General features: G+C 39.6%; 1 protein-coding gene across 2 annotated transcripts; it reads left to right on the top strand.

The window, feature by feature from the left end:
- The first annotated feature begins 400 nt into the window (after window positions 1-400).
- On the top strand, window positions 401-22901 carry LOC111227465 (desumoylating isopeptidase 2). 2 transcript variants are annotated; one of them, XM_022752977.1, is made up of 6 exons: window positions 401-996; window positions 11911-12042; window positions 12286-12358; window positions 12566-12659; window positions 15380-15521; window positions 19165-22901. In XM_022752977.1, the coding sequence occupies exons 2-6, from the start codon at window positions 11992-11994 to the stop codon at window positions 19438-19440; spliced, it is 636 nt and encodes a 211-aa protein (XP_022608698.1). In that variant the 5' UTR covers window positions 401-996; window positions 11911-11991; the 3' UTR covers window positions 19441-22901. The 2 variants fall into 2 exon arrangements, with proteins under 2 accessions (XP_022608698.1, XP_022608699.1); XM_022752978.1 differs by lacking the exon at window positions 11911-12042.
- Window positions 22902-23328: the final 427 nt, after the last annotated feature.

The following is a 23328-nucleotide window of genomic DNA, read 5'->3' as shown; positions in this document are numbered from 1 at the left end:
CACAACATAAAAATTCTGCATATGTGCTAATGCATTAGTAATAATAATCCAATAATATATAATATGGTAAAACTGACAGGAGCCAGTCCGGTCACTTTTCCTTTTGCTGTGAATATGTCTTTAATTAAGTAGGATTTTGTATACATTCCTCTTTCTACTCTTACATTGTAGTATAGGTACTTTTACTGAAGTAAGATATCTGAGTTCTTCTTTCATCCATGTGGGCTACATTTAATCAGCACCAGTTTCTCTCAGATTTAATTACATACGTTTATTTTGAAGAACTACATCACCCATAATGCTCAGAGCACCAGGTTGATTAATCGAGTGTGGGCTCATCGCACCGCTGCACTCGCCCACTCTCACTAACCAATTTTCTCCCAGCAGTCGCATCCTGCCTGCCAGCTCCAGCGCTACCGTTAGCGAGCAAATAAGGGAGTAGCGAGTCATTTTTACTGAGGAAATTACGTGTTAATATCTCGACATTACGCTATTTTGCTGACTAGTTCTTCTGGGAAAATGAAATTACAGTTTTACCGTGACGACACTCCTCCTAGAAGAGAAAATTCACTGTGTAAAGTCAGCTTTTTCACTTCGACCTCAGTAGCTGAACGGCTTTAGCGAGTCGGTTCGTCTTGACAAGCGAGAGGCTCAGCTGTCCGCCGCCGCCGTTGGTGCTTTCTTAGGCGAAGGGGGGCTGGTTTGGACAAAGCCAGTCAGATGTTGGACGGTGAAAAATATCCTCGGCACTCGAACCTTTTTACACCGGGTTGCGAAGCTGCATTGTCAAGCTGATCATCTGTCGTGAAAGTGCTAGCAATAAGGGGAGGAGTAGGGTCTATTTTTAAGAGGGCGAGAGTTTGGATCTCGCACCGAGGGAAGGAGTAGGGGGTGTGCGGAGGAACAAGACCCGCAGAGAAGAAGGGACCTAGGCCGAAAAAGATCTTGATGCCAGTGATGGCAAACGAGCCGATCATCCTAAATGTCTATGATATGGTAAGTAGAAAAGAATGTATAAAAATGGATGTCTTATTACTTATATGCTGCTTTATCCAAGGACTATGGTCCAGTCGTGTTTGACTTAGCCATATCAACAATTCCCGGACGCGACGCCAAACTCCATTATTAAAAAAAGGTGATTTAATGCCTGGTTACTTATCAGCAGTGTTGCAAGGACTGAAGCTCATTTTCAAATGTTCATGAACCACTCTTCAATTCGGTATAAATTCATAACATCAGACTCGGCTGATTTTAATTCAGTTTCACCTTTAAAGAATTGCTCTTTCTCACTTATTTTCCAGGGAAATACACAATGGAATACGGCAGCGAGACGCTGAATTAACTGCAAAAAGTTTTCATGACATGAAATGCTTGTGGAAAGGTTTTTTCACTATTCAGATGATGTTAAAAAACAGAACTTTGTTAGTGTGTTCAGTGCAACTCACTCCATAACAGCATAGCTATAGAAAGACAGTGCTTTCAAATCTGGAAAAGCGGTGCAATAATAACAACATAACTTGAAATAACTGATAACTGACTCAAAAACACACATATAAAAATTGTTTTGTTCTGTAAATATTGAGTTTCCATATAAGGAGTGGAGGAAAATGGTCCTCATTGGCCCCTAAGCTGCTGTTGCCAAAACAGCATAGTGACAGAAGTGAAACATCTACATGGTGACCAAAGAGTTACCATTTCTTTACCTATTTCCTTCTATATTAATTCATGCATGTCAGTCTGCCTTGCTTTTTGGGATTTCAGTTCACTTGGCTCCAAAACAGGAAAAAAAAATGGGACTTGAAACCAAAGTGCTGGTAAACCACAGGTGGATTTGAAAGTAAAGAGACAATTTCACCCAGTAAACACTTCTGTTGGAGAGGAAATACATCAATGTACATATCTTTGTTGCAGCAGAGGTTGAATTTCAGTCACTATGTTGTCACCATGCAGGGCTGAGTCAGTGTAGATGGGGGGCTGGAAATTGACTGATCTGTTGATGAATCATTGATTGATATGGATTCCCTGAGTTGGACAGATTACACCTAAATTGGGAATTGTCTTGTTTGGGGTTATAAAACAGGCAGGGGCAGTGGTTTTGGGATAATGTGCATGTTGGAAAACCAAAACTTGCTATAAATGTTCACTGGGCTTTTGTTCCTCATTGTACATCTGATTTTTTTTTTTTTTTGTCCCTTTTTTCATCCCCTGGTTCTTGTAAAAGTTCAGAAGAGATACCAGAGAGATATTTTTAATCCTGGATCAATACGACGATCCCAATGTTCTAGACACAATTCATTTTCCTGCTCCTCTTTTATTTCTATTTTTAATCTGATTTATCGCTGCTCTGCTCCCTTTTAGCTGATGGTCAATATATCATCGCACGATGTTGCCTGTATTAACACCGAGGGCTACAGGGTCATTAAACAGTCCTTTGAGAATCTGTACAAATGTGTTTTCTCGTAGAAAGAAGGAGGACTGTATCTTTAGTAGCATAACAAACACCATGTGAAATCAGGATTTGGCTGTGATAAGTACTGTTACTCATATTTACTCCCTAATTACTGTATTTGTCCCATCCTATCTCTCTTCCCTACCTTCCTTTCTTCTATCGCTTGTCATTCCTTCTTCCATTTCCTCCCCCTCTCTCTTTCTTCTCTCCTCCCCCATTCTGTCTTTCACTTCCTCTTGTTTTTCACTTGACTTGCTGTCCACATTAGTTTCTTCTCGGTAAAGACTACCGAAGAGCTTTTATCTTTCTGTCTCACTTCCATTCATGTGAATTGCTGCAGGGTTCCTCTGCACACTTTCACATGCATAGGCTTACAGAAGTTACTCATACATATCTAACACACACACACATACGTAACTGCTTTCAGTTCATTGTTTTTTTTCCTAACTGATACTGCATTTATCTTTACTGAGGTTAAGGTGTTTAGTTTGCATATGTGAAGGAGAGAATGAATGTGCACATTTTACTTATTGAAGGAATTTAGTGGTTTGTTCTTGTGCATGCAGATAACACCCATGCATATTTCTGGTGTTTGTATTTTTGTGTGTGCTACTGTGGGAACAAGATTTTGGCTTGTTTGCAGTGGCGCTCATTGAAAACAAAGAGATGATGGCTGCCGTCCATTCATTCATTCCCCTACTTTAAACGCTTCCGCTGTGTATTGATTAGGCCATTCAGTCATGAGTACTGTAGGAAAAGTTACCGAACGACTTATGAGGTCTTGACTGGCTGATTGGCTGCTTAACTCAACTGTACGGCTGGTGGACTGGCTTCACGCTCACCGACTTTCCGTCTGCTTGTGGATTTCATGACTTAGAGAAAAGAAAAGAAAACTGGGTGATGGAACCAAATCCTTTTCATTTTAACGTTTCATCAATTTAGACATACAGATCAGTTCCAGTGAGTGGTGCATGACTAATTTTCTTAGTGAGTAGTTGAGTCACTTTGTGGCTGACTAACAGTTTGTTGACTGACTCACCATTTGCAGGCTGGCAGGCTGATTGATGCTATCTAACTCTTAGTGTGACAATTTTCTTGCAGAGATTTAGGTGAGAAACTTGACGCCACCCTCGTGTCATGTCTGTACATTAATAAGTATATATCTAAATATGTAGCAATTTCTGTTTTTGTACAGATTAAAATAATGAGATACAACGTTTTAATAACTAAGTTTCATATTTTTGAATGTTGATGAGAACCATGCTAGCTGTTTCCACCTACTTCCAGTCATTATGCTAAGCTAAGCTAATCATCTCCTGGCTATAGCTTCATACTTGGTGCATTAACAGTGGTGTCAATCTTCTCATGTAATTCTAAGCTAAAAAGCGAACAACCATATTTCCCAAAATGTTAAACTATTCCTTTAGAGCTGCAACAACAAGTCAATTAATTAACTGAAAGATAATTAATTGGCAAAGACTTTTATATTGATTTGTCATTTTTTAAACAAAAGACCATTGACCATTGGTCAAACAAAACAAGACATGTCATGAGATTATTGTGTTCAATAATACACCTGCAACTTAAAAGCCTTTTCTGACATAAAGAGACTGCTGTGCTGTTTTACAACTAAAAATTAGGGCTGAGTCAATTAATTTAGTCCATAATGTATCAGGGGATAGCAGAAGTTCTTCTTGTTAATATCTTAAAGTAGCTATTATATAATGAATTTGAAAACTTTCACAATCAGGTTAACACAGCATTAGTGACCTTCAGCTTAGTGTTTAGTGTCTGCCCTGCTGCTTAACTGTTAGCTGTTTTCCTAACATCGTTTTTAGCTGAAGCTGTTTTTCCTGTTAAAAAAGAAAAGCTCTGTAAAGCGACTGTACAATACCTGTCCAACAGCAAACAGCAGACAGATACAGTTAGCGGCCAGCTGTGAACACAGTGGAGCATTTAGCAGCTAAAGAGCCAGATGTTTTTCTCTGGAGTTGAGACCAAAAACAGAGCTAGAGGAGAGTAGTTACTGGGCTTATATTATTTAGGTGGCCAAAAGCATAACACCAAATGAAAGTTTGAGTTTCTCTGTGACTGTTGGGTTTGTAAATAAGTGACAGTTTGCTAACAAGTTTATCCATATCACCTTTTGTCAATATTGACAAATTATGTCATTGTTGTTTCTCAGTGCCCTGAGTGGTCAAAAAAACAGGTATGTAGGTAGATATGGGTTTAAGCTCAGGCAGACATCTTCAGAAGTCTTTTTAACAGTCCAAAATCTGAACGTCTGTTTTATGATGCAGCGCTGTTTAATGGTCTGAACAGAGCCTTATTTAATGGTATACTGACCAGCTGGGTGACTGTTTAGGTGACTGGCTGTCTGTACCTACAAGGAAGCCAGGAAACTGTAAAGATCAGATAATTGCTGAGGTCAGGGCGGTGGCGACACACTGCAGGATCCCCACTCCCATCTCAGATGTTCACACCATCTAACAGTGGCAGCGAGGGCTAACTGAAGGGCGGCCTGGCTGTGGGCCGAGGGGCAGCATGGTGCCAGTTTTGTCAGGGTGTGATTCTACTTTTGAGCAAGACCCTGAACATTTACTCAAAAATACTGATGAAATGACTATTTCCCCTTTCCATTTGAGAATCAATAACCTCACGTGACTTTCAGGAATATCTATGCAGACATGAGTACAGACCCCCCCCCCCCCCCCCTTACAATGCCTATTCTGTCAGGTCCTCCCCGCTGTCCCGCTCCCATCTCTGCTAAGTGGATTTCCTGACCAGCTCTGAGTGCTTTAGTACGCTGCTCTAATGAGACAGCATTATCTGCACACCACCTGTCAGCCGGCCAGCCAGCACCGTGGTGCACCACTGTATCTGTGAGAGTATGTGCTAAGACTTTAGGTTCAACAGCGTGTAGCCCAATAGTCAGCAGAGCAGCTTGTGTTACTCTGTGTTGGTGGGGAGTTTTGTTGTGGAGGCTGCTCTGGGTCCGTTAGGGACATGTAGCATCCATGAGCCCAGTTCTTCTTTCGTACCAAGGTAACGCGTGCCAAGACGAAAGTTAGTTAAGAATGAACAATGAAGCAGTGCTAGCTGTGTAGTGTATTGTAGCGAAATGCTCGGAGCCATTGCGTGTCTAATGTCAAAAATCTTGCACAATACAGAAACACAGAAGTTATCTTAAAAACTCAAACAGTACCATAGGTTTGGGTTTGGCAACAACACAGTATATGCAGGGTGTCTCTCTTAAAAAGTCTGAAAAAGCTGATTTCTGTTCCCTAAAAAGACCCAGAATGTATTAAAGTTCATAGACAAAGGTCTTAATATTATTTCTTCATTGCTGTACATAGTAACACGAGCTCTAAATTGTTTTTGTATGTTGTTGCAAACACTGAGTGAGGCTGTTGTGACAGTGGGCAGTAATTATTATTACTGCATGCCAAAGTAACTTTGGAGCTTATGAACTCACAATGAGCAATTATTTTTTAAATTAGATGTCAACTCTGACAGTTTTTTTTAGGTCCAGGTGACATTAACTGTTTATTTATATTGCTCTGAGTTAGTGTTATATTGCTGAAAGGGACTGGCAAAAATGGGATCTAAATTTCAATGACTTGTTGTAAATAATTTTAAGCTTCCTGGTTTTCTGTCATCGCAATAGTTGATGATTATATTTCTGTCAATTTACAATTCAGTGAATGTTAATGAGCACTAGTTGTGACCTTTAACCTAGTTTGGATCTTATTCTGGGTGTGATGTTTACTTGGAACATGAGAACCCTGGTTATTTATGTCCCTATATACATGATACTATCCAGGCTTCTAAATATCTGTGCGCTTGATTTCTCACGTCTCAGCCACTATGTTCTGTATCAACACATGAATCTTGTGTTTACATGCCACTAGAGCTGCAGCGGTTAGTTGATTAATTGGATGGATTTTATGCTTTTCTTTGTAGCTCATTGAATATTTTTTTACTTCAGCCTGTTCAGATGTTACATTAAGCGACTGCAACAGGAAGCTTTCACTATTTTCTGACATTTAAAAGACAAAACAATTGATTGATTAATCAAGGAAATAATCAGCTGATTAATTGATGGTAAAAATAATGGTTAGATGCAGCCCTACATGCAACAGTATCCTCTCTACCGGAGAACTCCAGGTAGCATGTCTAGGTCTCTGAAAATAAGGATATGACATTCACGTGCACAACGGTTAATGTGATATTTTCAAAAACCTGATCATAACCAGGATAGTCACATGCACTCCTTGCTTCCAAAAATATTTCTCTATAGTTGTGAATTTGATCCAAAACATAACCAGACTTGAAAAGTTGTGCAAAGCTCATCCTCTTCACCTCCTCCGGACTGTGAGAGTGTTACAGGGATGATGCTTACCAGTGCATCTTACACCGTCTTTGCCAAAAATAAACAGGAATTTTGTTTCTGGAACAATGGCTCCCCTGATATAGCCAATATGCCGAAAGCAGTGAAATGCCACTCAGTTCACCAACTTCTATATTATTACCACTCTTTTAGTCCATGACTGTAAATCAGCCGTCAGGACATTTTAACTTCATTAAAACATGAATCAAACTTCTGTAGTGCAGTGTCTGAAATGAACTCTTTGCTTCACAAGCTTCGGACAGACTTTAGAAGAGACTATTCATTGCAGGCACAGGATTTACCAGCTTTTGGCTTGTGGCTGACAGCAGTTTCCTTCCCTCAATTTGAGTTTTTTCAGTTTGGTTTCAGTCAACGTGTTTCCGTTACTGTAGCGATGCACATGCTAAAGACATTTCTCTACATCTCCCTGCTAATCGTTCTGCTTAAAACTGTTGGAGATGATAATCCTTTCCGGAGAAAAATTACAGCACAGAAACGCAGCTTGGAGTGAGATGATTAAATATAAAGACATTTAACTGCACCACCTAGTTTATCTCTTTGTCTTTCCCTCCTTCCACTTGTCTGTCTTTAATTCATTCATAAACACACACAACCTCCGTGCTGTGGAGGAGGCAGGTTTTGACGAGCTTTGAAGTAATGACGGCCAAGATAAGATTCTTATTTCACCACTGGGGGTGGGGGGTGGGGGCAGTACTGTAATGAACTGGCTTTCCTGTGTTATTCCTGTGAACAGACAGGGAAGCAATCAGATTTTTCCTACAGTCACTCACTTAACATAAACTTAAAAAAAGCTGATATAAAACACAGCTGGCTGTTATTCCTGGTGCTAAGTGCTTAAGTACTTGCAAGAAATTATGGTAGTTGCTTTGGGGTTGATGTTGGACATTGTAAAACTATTGAAAAGATTTTTGAAGTCCAAATAAGTGGATGTGAAAGGTGTTTTTCCTTGTCTTAAAAAAAGGCCACTCACCGACTCTTGCAGGAGCATTTTTTAAGCAACATATCAACCTAATGTAGGTCAGGAAACAGACACACTCTGCAGTGTGAGACATTGGGCTGAAATGTTGTGCAAGAAAACCATGTTGGCTCAGCAGTCTTATTTTGTCTCTGATGGTAGAGAATCCTCTACATTTATTTATCTAAAGTACTTGGAAATTACATCCGAATCTGAATTAGTCATCACTCTTTTTAAACCCTGTGTCTGAGTATTTTACAGTACTAAGAACAGAAATGCAATTATCCAGGAAATAAAGTCTGTGTTCATCTTTTTTATCCCTTACCCCACTGAAGAGGATCAGAATTTATTATTTTAACATTTACCTACTTTAATTTCAAACTATATTTAATTGTTTGCCTGACAATGATCAGAAGTGTTCAGTGTAGGGTTATGTTCCTGGTGTAAACCAAGGGTACTACATATAGTATAAACATATAATACAAATAAAAACCTAAAGTAAAATGCATAATGTACAGTATACACCAACGTAAATAACAACTGTACAGTGTATTGAAACAAAAATGGTCACATGAAGTGAGGCGAGTTTGTAAAGTGTGTTTTATGATGCAACATAGTCACACGAGCTCACCCTTCCTTTGAAGTTCTCATGAAACAGCATTGTTACTTCCTTAATGTATTTTCTGTTGAAACAGATCACTGGGGATTGGGAAAAAATGTTTGATAACTTTATTGGTTGGATGTTTCAGTCATACCCACAAGTGCAGCATGAGGTCACCACTGAAGAAGAAATTTCCAGGTTGTTCAAGGCATTTCATGAGACGTTTGCTTTATTTATACAAAAGAAGTTCTGATGTCAGGTGTGGACAGAGGGGGGAAATAGCAGCATGTGAAAATCATTTTTTTAGATTTATGATTGTCTTCCCTTGGCTTTTATTTGTTCATATACAACTTTGAGAGACTCAAAACTTCAAAATCAATAATCCATCACAGCAACCTCCCTTTTGTTGTGATTGTTGGTAAAAAATGTATTCATACAGTCAGCTCCCTTTACTGCTCCTCCTGGATTGCATCACAATTTGCATCTCATGTTTCTGCAGAGGTCAGAGAGGTGACACTTCTCTCCAGCATGACTTACTGTCACTACAACATTAAGTTGGATACCTACCAGTTTAGTATTATCTACAACAAGCAGATAAGAGCTGTAAAGTCACAGCACCCTGAACAATGATACTGAAATGAAAAAAAATGCTGAGGAAATAAACATTTCCTTCCTTAACTCACTCATCATTCCTGGTCTGTGTCAAATGTAATCCAAACAGCTAGAGGCCAGAACAGTGTCCACATTACTTTTATCACCACAGCTTGTGTTTTAACTGTTATGCTGTGCAGAGGGAACACTGCAGTGCAATGCAGATACGTGGTGAACACTGCCGGCTTTGCCGCCACTAGTTGTGTTACATACTGTTTTTGCATAACAGTAGAAAGGAACTAACAGTAGAAAGGAACTATGAGAATAGTTTTTAAAATAGCTTTCTGTTGTTATCAGGCTGCTAAATATGTTTTGCATTGTAAATGTAAATGGTGTTTGAATATCAAGAACAGTCTGAATGTGCATGATAACCACGCCACCTGATCAGCTTTGTATTTAAATGGCCTGATCAAAATCATATTCTGGCGTGCAGAGGCTGAGTGGCATGAAAATGTGATTGACTCGTCACTACTAATACTTCACTGTTGCTGAAAAGATTAGTCAATTAACTGATGAATCGATCAGTTGAGGATTAAATGCCAATAAAATTGATAATCATTCACTCTTTAAAGTCATTTTAGAACCAAAAATATCAAATTATTTTTTATTATTCATTAATCTGCTGATAATTTTATTTATTTATTGCTTTGGTCACTAGAATGTTATAAATTAGTGAAAAATGCCATCACAGTTTCCTAATGCCCAACTTGATGTTGTCAAATGTCTTGTTTTGTGTGACCAACAGCCTGAAACCCAAAGACATTCACTTTACTGTCCCATAAATCAGAGAAAAGCAGCAAATCTTCACAACTGAGAAGCTGAAACTTTGTCATGTTTGATATTTCTGCTTGAAAAATGTGAGAAATTGATTCTGTGTGAAGTGAATTTGAGTCAAAAATCAAACTCCTTCCTGGAGTCAAATCTGAACATAGGAACATGATGCACATACTTCAGTGACATACACTTTCCGGGGATGTTGTTATGTCTGATTTCCATTGCATAAAACATCCATAAATCTACTCAGAATCCGTACAAAAAAAACGATCCTTAAAACTCCTTGTCTGAGAATCAGCACTTTGTTTTCTTCAGTATCATAATGATCCAGTGATGTACAGTATGTCTCTACATCCATGGGTACTTTACAAACAGGAACTGCAAAGAGCTAATTCAGCATACTTTTCCAATTAATGGAATTGATGGACCAATTAATCATTTAAGGTCTACTTGCTGGTTCCAGCTTCCCAAATGTTATAATTTGCTGCTGTCCTCTATTTTATATCATTGTAAATAGTTCATCTTTGGTAACTGGTGGCAATGGTGGACACTAGGTCCACTGCTTTGATCCTGACTTAAATATCTCAACATTTACATTTACTATCTAGCCTCAGGTCAAAAGGTCCAAATTTTTGTTTAATTTGTCCAATACTTTGGGTTATGACTAAATACGTGCAATATTAGATTATCCGCAGCCTCAGAGATACTTTGTTTAGTGCTAATTATCAAATGTTAGCAGGCTAACATTCAAAATGAAGACAAGGTAAACATCGTACCCATTCCCAACATGGAGCATTAAGATTCCTAAATTGAATTATCCGAAGCTGTGTGCAGCTTGTGTATGAATCCACATTATATACTGTTTGAATAAGTGATTTTGGTAACTGAACTGAAGATGTAAGCTAATATATTATAGATATACTTTATTATTTAGAGTCATTATTCAGCATCTTAAAATGTCAAATCAAGCTCTAAACCATGTTCTTCTCCTCCATCCTCTGTTATAGAAGATCTTTTTCACACAAACGAACTCTGCCTAGCAACAGTCTGCCCAATCATCTTGTAGTCACAGGATGTTCGGCAGACACTCTGCTGAAAAGATAGACAGACATGTCAGAGATCAGTGCTGCTGCAGTTATTGATTCTGTGTGCCCTTTCTTGTGTTTGTATGTGGGCTTGTCTTATTGTGTGTGTGTGTGTGTGTGTGTGTGTGTGTAAGAGATCTTGTGTAAACATTTTCAGCCAGCTGCAATCATGGTCGAGTGTCGGGAAGACCGTGGCTGTCACTATAGTGTAGTATACTATCACATAGGCAGTTGAGGTTAATTTGCTTTTGTTGGCTTCTTCTTCTCCTTCTGATGTATCATGTGTGTATTTTTCCATTTTTGTGACTCCGCTCTGCTGAATTATGAAGTTTTTTAGTAAATGACAATGAAAACATCAAAGCGCAACACAACAGCGACTCATTCAGTAATAAAGTTTGCTTGGAACACACGCAGCCAGTTTTGGCACAGCAAGCCATCATGGGATTTAAAGTGTGATCCAAACAGGGATGTTGCCTCTTGAGCGACCATCTGTGATTACACCAATCGCAGTGATCTACTTGTTTGCAAGAGTTACATACAAAATAATTTACATTTTATTTGTGCTGTGAACTGCTTAAGAGTTGGTTTCTATCCTTCTTGATTGTGTATAAAAATGATTGAGCTGTGTTTAAAATTATGTAATCTTCCACTGTTCAGTGTATAGAGAATCGCTCTGTGAAATAATTTGAATCCAGCAACAAATGAGAGCTGAAATGATTTGTTGATTAAACAATAGATATAAAAATAACCTGCAACTCTTTTGATAATGAATTGTTTCAAGCAAAAATAGTGAATCAGTGCCAAATATTCTCTGATTCCAGCTTTTCAAGTGAAAGGATTTCCTGCTTTTCTTTGTTGTATATCTTTGTTAGCTAAATGTTTTTGCGTATTTGGACTTTTGGTCAAACAGAACAAGACATTTGAAGACGTCATGTTCAGCTCTGCAAAGTTCTTATTGGCTTTTTTTGACAATTTTTTTTGAAGCTTCGTTGATCCAAGAAATAATCGGTAGATTCATCAATGAAGACCATAATGGATACTTGCAGCCCAAGTTAATAATAAGAAATGGCAGTTTGTCAACAGAGAGAACTGAGTTTGTTTCACAATGTTAAATCTGTAAGTATATGTAGTTTATACATGTAACACTCTACATTTTGTTCACAGTACAGATGCAGTTATGCAGGAATAAGTTATATATCATCTTATATGTTGACATTCAAAATGTCTCGTCTGTGTTGGTTGAAACAGGCACAGCTGCAGATGCAGATGCAGATCTGAATTTATACAAAGACATTTTTTACTTTTCGGTCTTTGTCTTCTTCTCATTTTGTGTCCGTTTCTGTCTCTTTCTGTCTTCAGTACTGGATCAATGAGTTCACCAGCTCTCTGGGCATCGGGGTGTTTCACTCAGGGATTGAGATCTATGGAAGAGGTAAGATTACACAGACACATGACACCGCACATATCAGGTCAACTGCCCGAGGATGGGGGTTCAGAAAGGATTCAGGATATAATACATACATCACTGTGTTCTCTTCCAAGCATGTCTGGTTGAAACTTAGATATTTGTCAAAGACAAGACTTTTTGTATAAAAACAACATGTACTCAGATGTGTGTTTTCATGTTGTGTGTGTTTAGAGTTTGCCTATGGCGGACACCCGTACCCATTCTCAGGGATCTTTGAGATTACACCAGGTGATGCAACCGAACTCGGCGAGACCTTTAAGTTTAAGTAAGTATGGGATATTAAGTGTTTTTATACACGTGTTTTCTGATGTGGAGGGTTGTTGTTGTTGTTGGGGGCGGAGAAGAAGAGATTTAACCGCTTCTGTGTTGTTCAGGCGTTTCACTGTCGACAGAGGTGTTTTAAGGTTTAGACAGTTTAATGCTGACACAGTCTAAGTCACAGTTTACAAGTGAGTTTGTCAGGTACTTGGCTCAGCAGTCAGTGAACGTGCAAGAGAGTCTGTCATTCAGTCCACCACTGAACTCGTCAGTCCGTGTCCGGACATGCACTTAAGTAACTGCCGTACTGCCTTCTCTGCTGAGGTTGTTTTGTTAGCATCATCAAAACACGAAACCCTGTTTTCCATAATGAGCGCAGAAGATCAGGTCATTTCTGCTGTAGAACACCGATGTCTTAGTTTGTGTTTGCATGAACCAGTTTCTTTATGGTTTTTTTTTTTTTCACATGTGCATGAGAGACTGAACATCTATCTGTCCTCTCTTCTCCAACACACACACACACACACACACACACACACACACACACACTCACACAACCGAAAACATGACTTATAAAATGAAAATAAAATGCAGGAAGCAGCATGTGTTGTGTCACTAATACATTTAATATAAGAAAGAAATAACATTACTGACCTGTTGCAGGTATCATGGACTTACAGTAAAAAGGTTACTACAGTGCATTTAATAGTGTTCTCTGATTACCTGAATGACCTGGTTTGTCATAGTAACTTAATGCAGGTAAACGTACTGAGTAATCTAGTCAGTAACGAACTGATGGATTCACTCTGACAGGTAAATCATCCCGTCTGTAGATTAATTCAACATCAACATTTGATGAAGACTTTGACGCAGTCACCATCAGTTTTTATTAGTGTTAGAGTCAGGAGTTCCCTACTGAACTGAACAGGACCGATCCGTCAAATGATCATTGTCCAACAGTCAGCCAGACAGTCCCGGCCTTTTCTGTGTGTCCAGTCAACCAGTCAGTCAGTGAGCTGGTATCTTCTTGTAATGAGGGCTACTGCTGGTTATTGCTGCTACAGGAAGGAGAGATAAAACAAAAATGCATGAGTGGGGGACACAGAGAGAACAGCATGTGACAAACATTTTTTGGATTTCACACTCGATTTGCTCATGGTTTGTGGCAGCTGAACAGAAACAGTGAGAGAAAACAGAAGAGACTGAGCAGAACAAAGGTGGAATTTTATCTTGTAACTGGGAACAGGAAAAGAGGGAAACATGATGCAGCTCTGTGGTGATTTTAAAGGCTTGTGGCTTATATTAACGGTTATTTTCATTATCGATGAATCTGATGATTATTTTCTCGATATAATTGATCATTTATTTTGTGTTTAAAACATCTGAAAATTGTGTATGTAATTTCCCAGAGACCAAGGGAAGATCTTCAGATGTTGTGTTTTGTTTGTCAACAGTCAAGAACCCAAAGATATTGAGTTTACCATCATGTACAATAAAGAAAAGCATCAGATAATCACATCTGAGAAGCTGGAAACAATAAATATCTGTCTTAGAAAATGACTAAAACAATTCTCCGATTATCAAAAAAGTTGCCAGTTCATTTTGTGAAAAGAACAAAAAAAAAAGGCGTTGAGCAGGAAATAAGTTAATTGAGGTCAACTGCAGAAATGAAGGTGCTTTTAAATGTGACAGTCAGTTCAGGGCCATTTTGTCAGATTTTTACTGCAGATGAATTCAAGTCTGTTGCGGTGGAGAGACAGGAGGTTCCCAGTCAGCTCAATACGTTAGGATGCCCAGAATCATCCGAGGTTGTGTGTGTGTGTGTGTGTGTGTGTGTGTGTCTGTGTCTGTGTGTCTCGCTACCCAGAGCAACTGTGCTGCTGTATTACTTCTGCTCTAGTTGATCTGCCCTGTGGCTTTAGACACACTCTGCCTGACACACACACACACACACACACACACACACACACACAGGCACACTTTCTGTCTCCATGCAGGCCAGTAGACCATAAGTATGGATCATCTGGGACAAATGCCGACATATCATCCAGGGCAGTGTCTCGCTGCCAAATGAATCCAGTTCTCTCACCCAGGCTGAAATCCATCATATTGTTCTGATACCAGTGCAAAACATTGGATCAAGATATTATTTCCTTTAAACCTGAAAGACACTAAGCAGGTAAATCCAGGTGAAAAGCTGCTTATTAAAAAGATCTGGTAATTCCATTTTAACTTATTATATAATAATATATATGATAATATTTATTCAGGATGTTATTACATGACAAGTAATGATATTTTAACCTCAGTTCAGACACTTGTCAGACTCACAGTCACAGATAGGTAAACCGGAGACTCACAGTGCAGCTGGGGAAGGAGTAGAAATTTATAAACGGCTACATTTTCAGCAAAACTTTCAACATTCACATTATTTATTCCAGCACTTCCATACACCCTTTCTCTACCATCCCCCTGTTTTAAATGACCTGTATGACAATGTCTGGACTACTCATCAGTTTTGTTAAGTACGAGAAAATTAGTGAATAATTCTCAAACATCCCACATGAGAACCAATCCGTTTGTAAGAGTCGTTCTTCCATGAGACTCGTTGGTTGTGCAAAAATAGGTTGAAACAAAATGTCCTGAAGTCATTCTTGATGTGTCATCAGTAAGTAATAAAATGAAGTAACACCTGCCTCCACACCCTTTTCCTGCTCGTCTCTGTAGAGAAGCCATAGTCCTGGGCAGCACGGACTTCACAGAGGAGGATGTGGAGCGGATCGTGGAGGAAATGGGGAAGGAGTACAAAGGCAACGCCTACCACCTCATGCACAAGAACTGCAACCACTTCTCCTCAGCACTGTCAGAGGTAGGTGTAGGTCCAGAACATCCCCCCCCCCCGTCATGCTCAGTTAAATTCCATTAAAGTGGAACCGTCACTACATCTTGGTTTAGTCTCTCCTGTCTGAGTGTGACTAGCTCTCTCTGTGTGTGTGTGTGTGTGTGTGTGTGTGAGAGAGTACTTTCAATCGGCTTATCCTGGTGTGACTAATGAGCAGGGAGTCTTACAGTTAGCATCTAGCACTGAGATGGGGATTAGGACACACTGATACAAGCCCAGACATGCAGAGCCAGCTGGAAAACATACACACTTCTAATAGACACACACACACACACACACAGATGTACAGTATATACCACATGTAAGGATACTCTCGAAGGGGAAATGCGCAGTTTAAAATTGTGATATTCACACATACATGGACAAAAACATGCATCACATGAATGCAATACACAGAGGAATATAGAGACACACACAGCACACCAGAGGGAGGCAGCTCTGCCCTCAGGATTTGATTCTCATGTTTACTGTAACCTCATTAGTATGGGAGGTCGACTTAAAGAGAGAAAGAGGCGAAAACGATTGGACACGTAGATGGTTCATTGCAGCTTTGAAAGATCAAGCATCAAGAGCGATGTCACTGCACAGGAAACAAGTCTTAAAAGGTCCCAAAAGTCCAAAAAAAAAAATTATTCTCAGTTTAAATAAACGATTGTAAGAAAGTAAGAACATCTTTGTGGTTTGTAAAAGTAAGTTGCAGTAATCGGACATGAAGTGGGCTTCCAGATTTATTATAAATTTTAATCAAATTCGAGAAAATCAGCAAAAGAAAATCGATCCACTACTGTTATGGTTTTTGTTTTGTGGTATTTAAATAGCATCAAGTTTTGTTTGATGCTGATATTTTTCTATGATGTCATTAGCTATTATGTTTCTTAAGTGCTGCAATCAATATTTTTACATTAAAATTGATCAAAAAACTGGGAGAATTATCACCCGACTCTACATTTCCCCTCAGCTCTACAGAGCGTTTTAACATGCTTGAGCTCATAGCTTTTTTTGGTTTTATAGCCCATAACCTTTTGATTCACTCTCACTGCTCTCAGAACCCCATTGCTCACTACATGATCAACAATAAACTGCAAATGGACAAGGTTAGCGACCCACTGGTGAACATAGTGGAGCAGCTACAGAGATAAATATTTCTCTCAGGAGAACAGAGTTAAAAGGAGAATGAATATTGGACTCATCATTTATCAGATGGAAAGAAACACGAATACAAAACGAAAGCTAATTCAAGTTACAGAGCAGCAGACACGAAGCTAAAGTTGCTCTGTATCTGCTGGATGTGAAGGGGAAAAAAAAGCCACCGCGTTCCAACATGTTCACTGTGTCTGCAAGGCGAGTTTTATTTGCACGTTTCAACAACCTGGCAATTCAAAGTACTTTACATAAAATATCAAAGGCATTAAGACAAGATGTAAAAGAAATACAAGAGAAACATTTCAGTTATTTGGGCAAAATACATTTAATTTTGATGATTTTCTTTTCTTTCTTTTTTCGAGGTGAAAAGAAGTAAATACAACCCCTGCAGAAACATATGTTCAGAAATTAGCCTTTCTTCACATGTTAATGCATTGTTAGTTTTTATTCAAGCTTTTCTCGTCTCGTCTCGTCTCGTCGTATCCCGCTTATCCGGATCCGGATCGCGGGGGCAGCAGCCTCAGCAAAGAGGTCCAGACGGCCCTCTCCCCAGCCACTTCCACCAGTTCCTCCGGGAGAATCCTGAGGCGTTCCAAGGCCAGCCGAGAGATATAATCCCTTTTCTGTTCTTGACTTTTTCACCCTGTCTTGCTGCTGATCACTTTTAGGCTGCCTTACATTCACACAGCTTGTTCAGGATCTCTATGATATTTAGTAGAATCCATTTTTTTCTGGTTAATGTTTTTGCTGAGCCGCTGGCTGACATGCAACCTCAAAGCAGAATATTTCCACCCACATGCTTAACAGTTGACAGTCTCTATTTTTTTAAGTTCATCAAATAGAAAATAACAGTTGCATTAACATTTGAAGAAGCACATTTTTAGCTGTTTGCTGCAGGGGTTGTTTTCACATCTTCTTCAAAATATGTCATCTGAGCAGGGACCCAACCTTTGAATACAAATAGTAACACAAAATAGAACAACATTTAGCCCCATAACATAATAACATTGCCAGTAATGCTTTAGTGTCATATGTGTTGCATCTCATTGCACTGCCCCCAAGTGGCCAAAAAAAAGAATGAATGCGGGTTTAAGGAGGTCTGCATGGAGGAAGGGTTTAAAAAGATCTTTATGCCTCGTTTTTTCTCTTGTGTTATCTTTTTCTCGCCTCCTCTCTTTATCTTCTCTTGCCTCCTAGTACTGGTTATTTTTATCCAGAGTCATATTCGGGTGTCTCCTATAAAAAGCCGGCTGATCTGCCATGAACAGCTCATGTTGGTGATGTGAAAGCTTGTTTTGTGAGTATAAAGGGGTATTTTCAAAAACGCCTCACCGCAGTGTGAATTCTGCAGCTGAAGCTTATTTTTATTTCACCACACACCACACCAGGTGATTTTTTTTAATTTATGGATTAATTAGAGCTCTCTGTGGTGGATTTAGACTTCCTCCTTGTAGTGGAGGCTGTGCTCATCTGTGAGGTCATCTGTGAAGTCATGATACAGAGCATTCACACCGATTTCTTCTTGTCACAGCAAACTCATCTCTGATATAAACATAGGATACAATCTAGTATCATCTGTTGGCTGCATATGACGTGACACGACATGCAAAATCAACTGCTTTGCAAGACATTTTTGTGGTTAAAAGCAATTCCACTGTCGCTTTCTCACACCCATCTTAAAATAACAGCAGCTTTGGTAGTGTGTGATATGAGTACACTTAAGCCCTTTGACTGGGAAACACTGAGTTTCTTGTCTCAGAAAGTCGTAATGGCGCTGACAGAGCTAAGTGATGATAATAAGCCCTCACATTAACAGTGTTAGTCTGTTATGGGAAGGAGGTGAGAGAGAAATGCAATCCAAGCCTCCAGCCCATGTACGAGCAGTTGGTTAGTTACAGTACATGGATAAATTGCTACAATAGAGGCATGTTATGGCATCTCGCTGGGTTGCCATGGTGTTTTGGGATTTTTTTTTGTTTGTTTGTTTTTTTAGGACGCAGAAAGTCAGGAAATATAACAGAATTTCCTTGAAATGTCAGAAGTTTTTCACTTCACAAGAGAATAGCAGGATGTATTTTCAAGTTACGCGTCCATTGTTTCAGATTTTTTTTTCTTCCACAGCAACCTCAGCTAAACTTGGAAAAGACTCTGATTTCCCTCTCAGATTTCTTCTGACGTTAACAAACCAGGGAGAAGTACAGAGTATTTGTAGATCATGGAAGCATTTTGGTTTTAGTGAGCAAAGGAAACAGAAGATTTACATGGAATTCACATTGAAATCAACATTAATTATAAGAATGAACTGTTAGGAGGAAGAAATACTGCCCTTAATCTTGGGGAATTGTTGATGTTTTACTTTGTGTTTTCAGTTAATCTGATGGGGGAAAAAAAAAAAAAATGGCCAATACAAATTTCCAGCGTCCAAAGTGACCTCTTCAAAATGCTTTCCCTCTTTCTCCGTCCTCAGATCCTGTGTGGCAGGGAGATCCCTCGCTGGGTCAACCGCCTGGCCTACTTCAGCTCCTGCGTGCCATTCCTCCAGAGCTGCCTGCCCAAAGAGTGGCTGACCCCGGCTGCCTTACAGTCCAGCGTCAGCCAGGAGCTCCACGGAGGAGGGGAGCTGGAGGAGGCCGAGGACGCCGCCGCCACAGCCTCCCTGGCCTCCATGTCGCCGTGCTCGCCCTCATCCTCCTCCAGCCCCTCCTCCTTGCCTCGTCATTCCCGCCACCAGCCCCGGCGGTAGAAGGTGGAAAGTCTGCTGGGAAACTTATGGCTGGACTTGCGGTCAGGAAACAGAATAGCTGCGGCAGCTGATGAGTCCAGCTACCGCCAAATGTCCTGTCAGACTGTCCTTGAGCAAGGGACTGAACTGCGACCCGCTCTGGTTAAGAATGTCAGCCAAATCCCTGCAGTGATCCGGAGCAGTGGAACGGTTTCTCCTCGCAGGAAGAAGGAGATCTCGCCGCTGACAAAGGCATGTTCCATCAGCGAACATTGCTGACAGAACACAACATCCCATCCAAAATCCAAACTATCTCCCCTCTAGTCTCTTTCATTATTTTACCAGCCAAATCACAACGCAGAATGGAAGCAGAGCCGTTTGTTTTCCTGCCACAGTGTTTCATAATTTAGGAACGTTCACCAGCCGCGTCCAGACTTTAGCAGCAGTTATAATTGTGGATTGTGCTAATCTCCACCTTGTTGTAGTGGAAACCAGAGCGAGGGGATGGTGTGAAAGAAGTGCAGGTTCGGCTCACTGACTGCAAGCTACAAGATTTATTTTTTTTTTAAAAATGTTTTGAGTGTCGTTGGATCTTAGTCTGGAGAAAATGCTTAAAAATGGACGCCACACCCGTGTTTATACGAAGTAAAAAGTTAATACATCATCTTAAAACCTAAATCAGCTCACATATGCATTGTAATTCAGACTGAGATCAAAACGTGGAGTCAGTGCGCAAATATCTTCACGCCTATATGTGATGTGCGTTTAATTACAGTCTTAAGTTATCTGCAGTCTGAATAAACTTCGGATCATTATCATGTTTTTAATCGCCGGTATAATTTGACTGCGGCTGAAAAACGTTTCCACTGCAGTCAGCTGGAGCTAAGATGTTTTGAATATTTGGCTGGTAAACTTTTGAAAGCAGCACACGGATTTTGGACTCGAAACACTTTGCCTCGAAATGCTGTGTGTGCATCAGGACCTCAGCCTTTTGTTCTTCTTTTACAATCTTGTTACTATAATCAGCCTAATTTTCCTCAAACGCCACACAGACACAAATAAACTGATCCCTAACGCACCCCGAATGGGTTCAGTTCCAGGTAATCTTTGCTTCCCAAGTCCCTCGCTTCTTCTTTGTCCCTTTTTGTCAGGTATCTGTAGCAGCTCTTAAAATCCTACCTGTCCATCATGGAATAACCACACCTGATACGATATAACTGAACTGGATGAAGCAGATTTTTAAAAATGTATCAGCCTGTAAAGTAATAATTACAAAATGGCAGCAGCTATTTCTTCACCGATATTATAATCTTGTTATTTTTTAAATTTAAGAATTGGGTTGCAGGGCAGGCAATGACTTAGAGGTCAGTGTAAACTTTTTGTTACCAAGAAGGCTCTGGGTTTAAATCCCAGCGTACAATAGAGTGAATTCTTTCTTAGTAGCAACTGCCAAGGTGCCTTTGAGCAAGGTACTTAACCTACAAGTGTCCCAGCAGCCACCAGTAAGACTGTGGTTGTACTGGACTGCTCCCAGTTCTCAGTGTGTTCATCTTTGTAACCGTGAAGCAAAATGTTTCGTCTTCACCTGAGCAAGTCAAGTAAACGTTGATGGACTCCATGTCGGTTTGTAATCAACACAAACATCTGTGGCGGAAGGGGAACTGAGGAAGAGTGTGTCTTAAATGTTAACCCGCTCTGACTGACCTGTGATCAGCCGTGCACCCCTGACAGTCAGACTCCTCACATCTGTGTCTACTTAGGGATGACGCACGTCGGTGTTTAATCTGGAGCATCGCAAGCACATTTTAAGTTTCATTTCAAAAGATTTATACTTTTATTTTATTTTGGGGGAAAAAGTGATTAAACTTATAATGTACTATCATTTTAATCATCTTGAACAACGGTTGAGCGTAATTTTACAGGAAGATGCTGCTTCTCCAAATGATGAGCACCTCATTTAAAACTCTATATATGCTGTTAGCAACACCACGTATGCTGCATAATGTGTATTGTCCCAAACAACAGCCATGGATGTGTTGAAAACATATTTCTCAGTTGATTTCACTTGTTTTGCTGGAAGTCTGAGGACTGGACTACAAGCAGGAAAACATGTTTGTTTGTTTGTTTGTTTGTTTTTTTAAATCCTTTATTGTATTTCTATGATATATGGACTCTGGCCTTTTTGTCTGTTTTGTTTATGTTTGATAAACTCAGGACTCCAAAAGGCTTTGTAACATAATCCTTTAAACTTTTTTATTCCACATTTTATGTTTGCATTGTTGTTGCTTTTTCTAATGCAGTAGTCACTCCATAGAGCTTTTGAAGAACGCACTGTGGCGGTGCAGTTTTATACTCGTCTCTTTGATAAAGGAAAAAAATGAGCTTTTGTTTACAACCTGGATGTTTATATGTGAGTCTGTGCTGCTCTTTGTTTTCCTGTCTGTGCATGAATGTGTGAGTGTGTGTGCACACTCGTATTATAAATAGTTAGTATCAACAACAAGCTGCCAACTGGGCCACATACATTTCCATATCTCTCACACACACACACACACACACACACACACACACAGATGATCTGCAAAAGGGATCCATCTTCACAAATGCAGCGGATGTTTCCAAGGTATTTTTTCAAAAACACTGCTGCATCTTTAAGAGATGGGATTTCTCTACACGTGTAACTTTTTGTTCTCGATCCTAAATTTCGGATATTTTCAGTGACATTATTTTGGTGCAGTGACAGAAGCAGTGTTAAAGCAGGACCCACTGTAAAACAATGACATTTCTCACAAAACCAGCATCCTTATCTGACTATGGAGTGAAAGGATTCAACTCAACAACTGTGTTATGAACTTAATTTAAATGTTACTTTTTTTGTAAATCTGAGTAAGAAAACATAAAACTTTATTTTTAATGCACTGACACAGACTGACACACACACTTCTACTGCTGTCAGCCTTCTGCCGGCTGGTATTTGTACTGTTACTTGTCTGTGCTTCAACACACAGACGCTGAGGTTTCCCCTTAACCTTCATAGCTTCTGATAGTTTATCCATCGTCTGTTGACAAGTACAGAATATCTCACCAAAACACACCAGCTGATACTGGATTTACCAACATATGTAGCCTTTCATTTCAAAAGGCTGAGGATGAAAAAGTTCCAATCGCAACATTAAACGTCACAAATCACCATCACTGAGGCCAAAGATCGCTACAGCGACACCAATCCTTGCTCTCTCTTTTTCTTAACAGCCATTTAATCATCACAACTTCTTTAATGAATGTCTCGTTTTGGAATGAAACGATCGTTCTTTGAGAAAATGGATATTTGCACCACATGTGTGAGCTATGAATGTAAATTGGGAAACCTCAGTCATTCAAACCCCAGAAGAAAAAAAAACTGACTTCAACTGTTTGAGTGAATTTTCACAGAGACTTCAATGGAGCCAAACAGATTTGTACCGTGTCGGAAAGTTATTAAAGAGGCGTATACAATCTGTGACTTTGATTCTGTGTCATTACTGTTTTAGTTTATCGGTTATTCTAGTTAAAGTCTACTTTAATATGGAAACTAATGAAAATTTGGTTAGAGCTTACTCAAGCCAGTAAAATACAGTTCATCATGTCTGTCTCTGGTGAATCTGAGTCAGCCACTGGGTGGAGACAAACACCCATCAACGACACAGCTACAGACGTGAGGGAAATCTGTGTCATTGTCAGTGACCAGCAGCTTTTTAAATCGACCTGCAGGTCTCAAAGGGGACATTTTGACAAGGTTTTGTGAGTAGTGATCATGATTATCAGCTCATCTGGCTGTAATTTTTGTCAGATCATGAAGCTCATACAGTGAAATGTGAATTGATAGATGTTTGCGTCAAAATCCCCTGCATTGACACATGACTTCTGTGG

The sequence above is a fragment of the Seriola dumerili genome, unplaced genomic scaffold (assembly GCF_002260705.1).
Source record: "Seriola dumerili isolate Sdu_G_001 unplaced genomic scaffold, Sdu_1.0 BDQW01000187.1, whole genome shotgun sequence".
NCBI lineage: Eukaryota > Metazoa > Chordata > Actinopteri > Carangiformes > Carangidae > Seriola > Seriola dumerili.
This window is presented reverse-complemented; position numbering and strand designations above follow the sequence as displayed.

Bases quoted from the DNA above. Each gene is read 5' to 3' on its own strand.
- LOC111227465 (XM_022752977.1), top strand. From the start codon at position 11,992: ATGGCAGTTTGTCAACAGAGAGAACTGAGTTTGTTTCACAATGTTAAA. The intron at 12,043-12,285 runs GTAAGTATATGT...TTCTGTCTTCAG, and splicing joins TGTTTCACAATGTTAAATCT to TACTGGATCAATGAGTTCAC. The intron at 12,660-15,379 runs GTAAGTATGGGA...TCGTCTCTGTAG, and splicing joins GGCGAGACCTTTAAGTTTAA to AGAAGCCATAGTCCTGGGCA.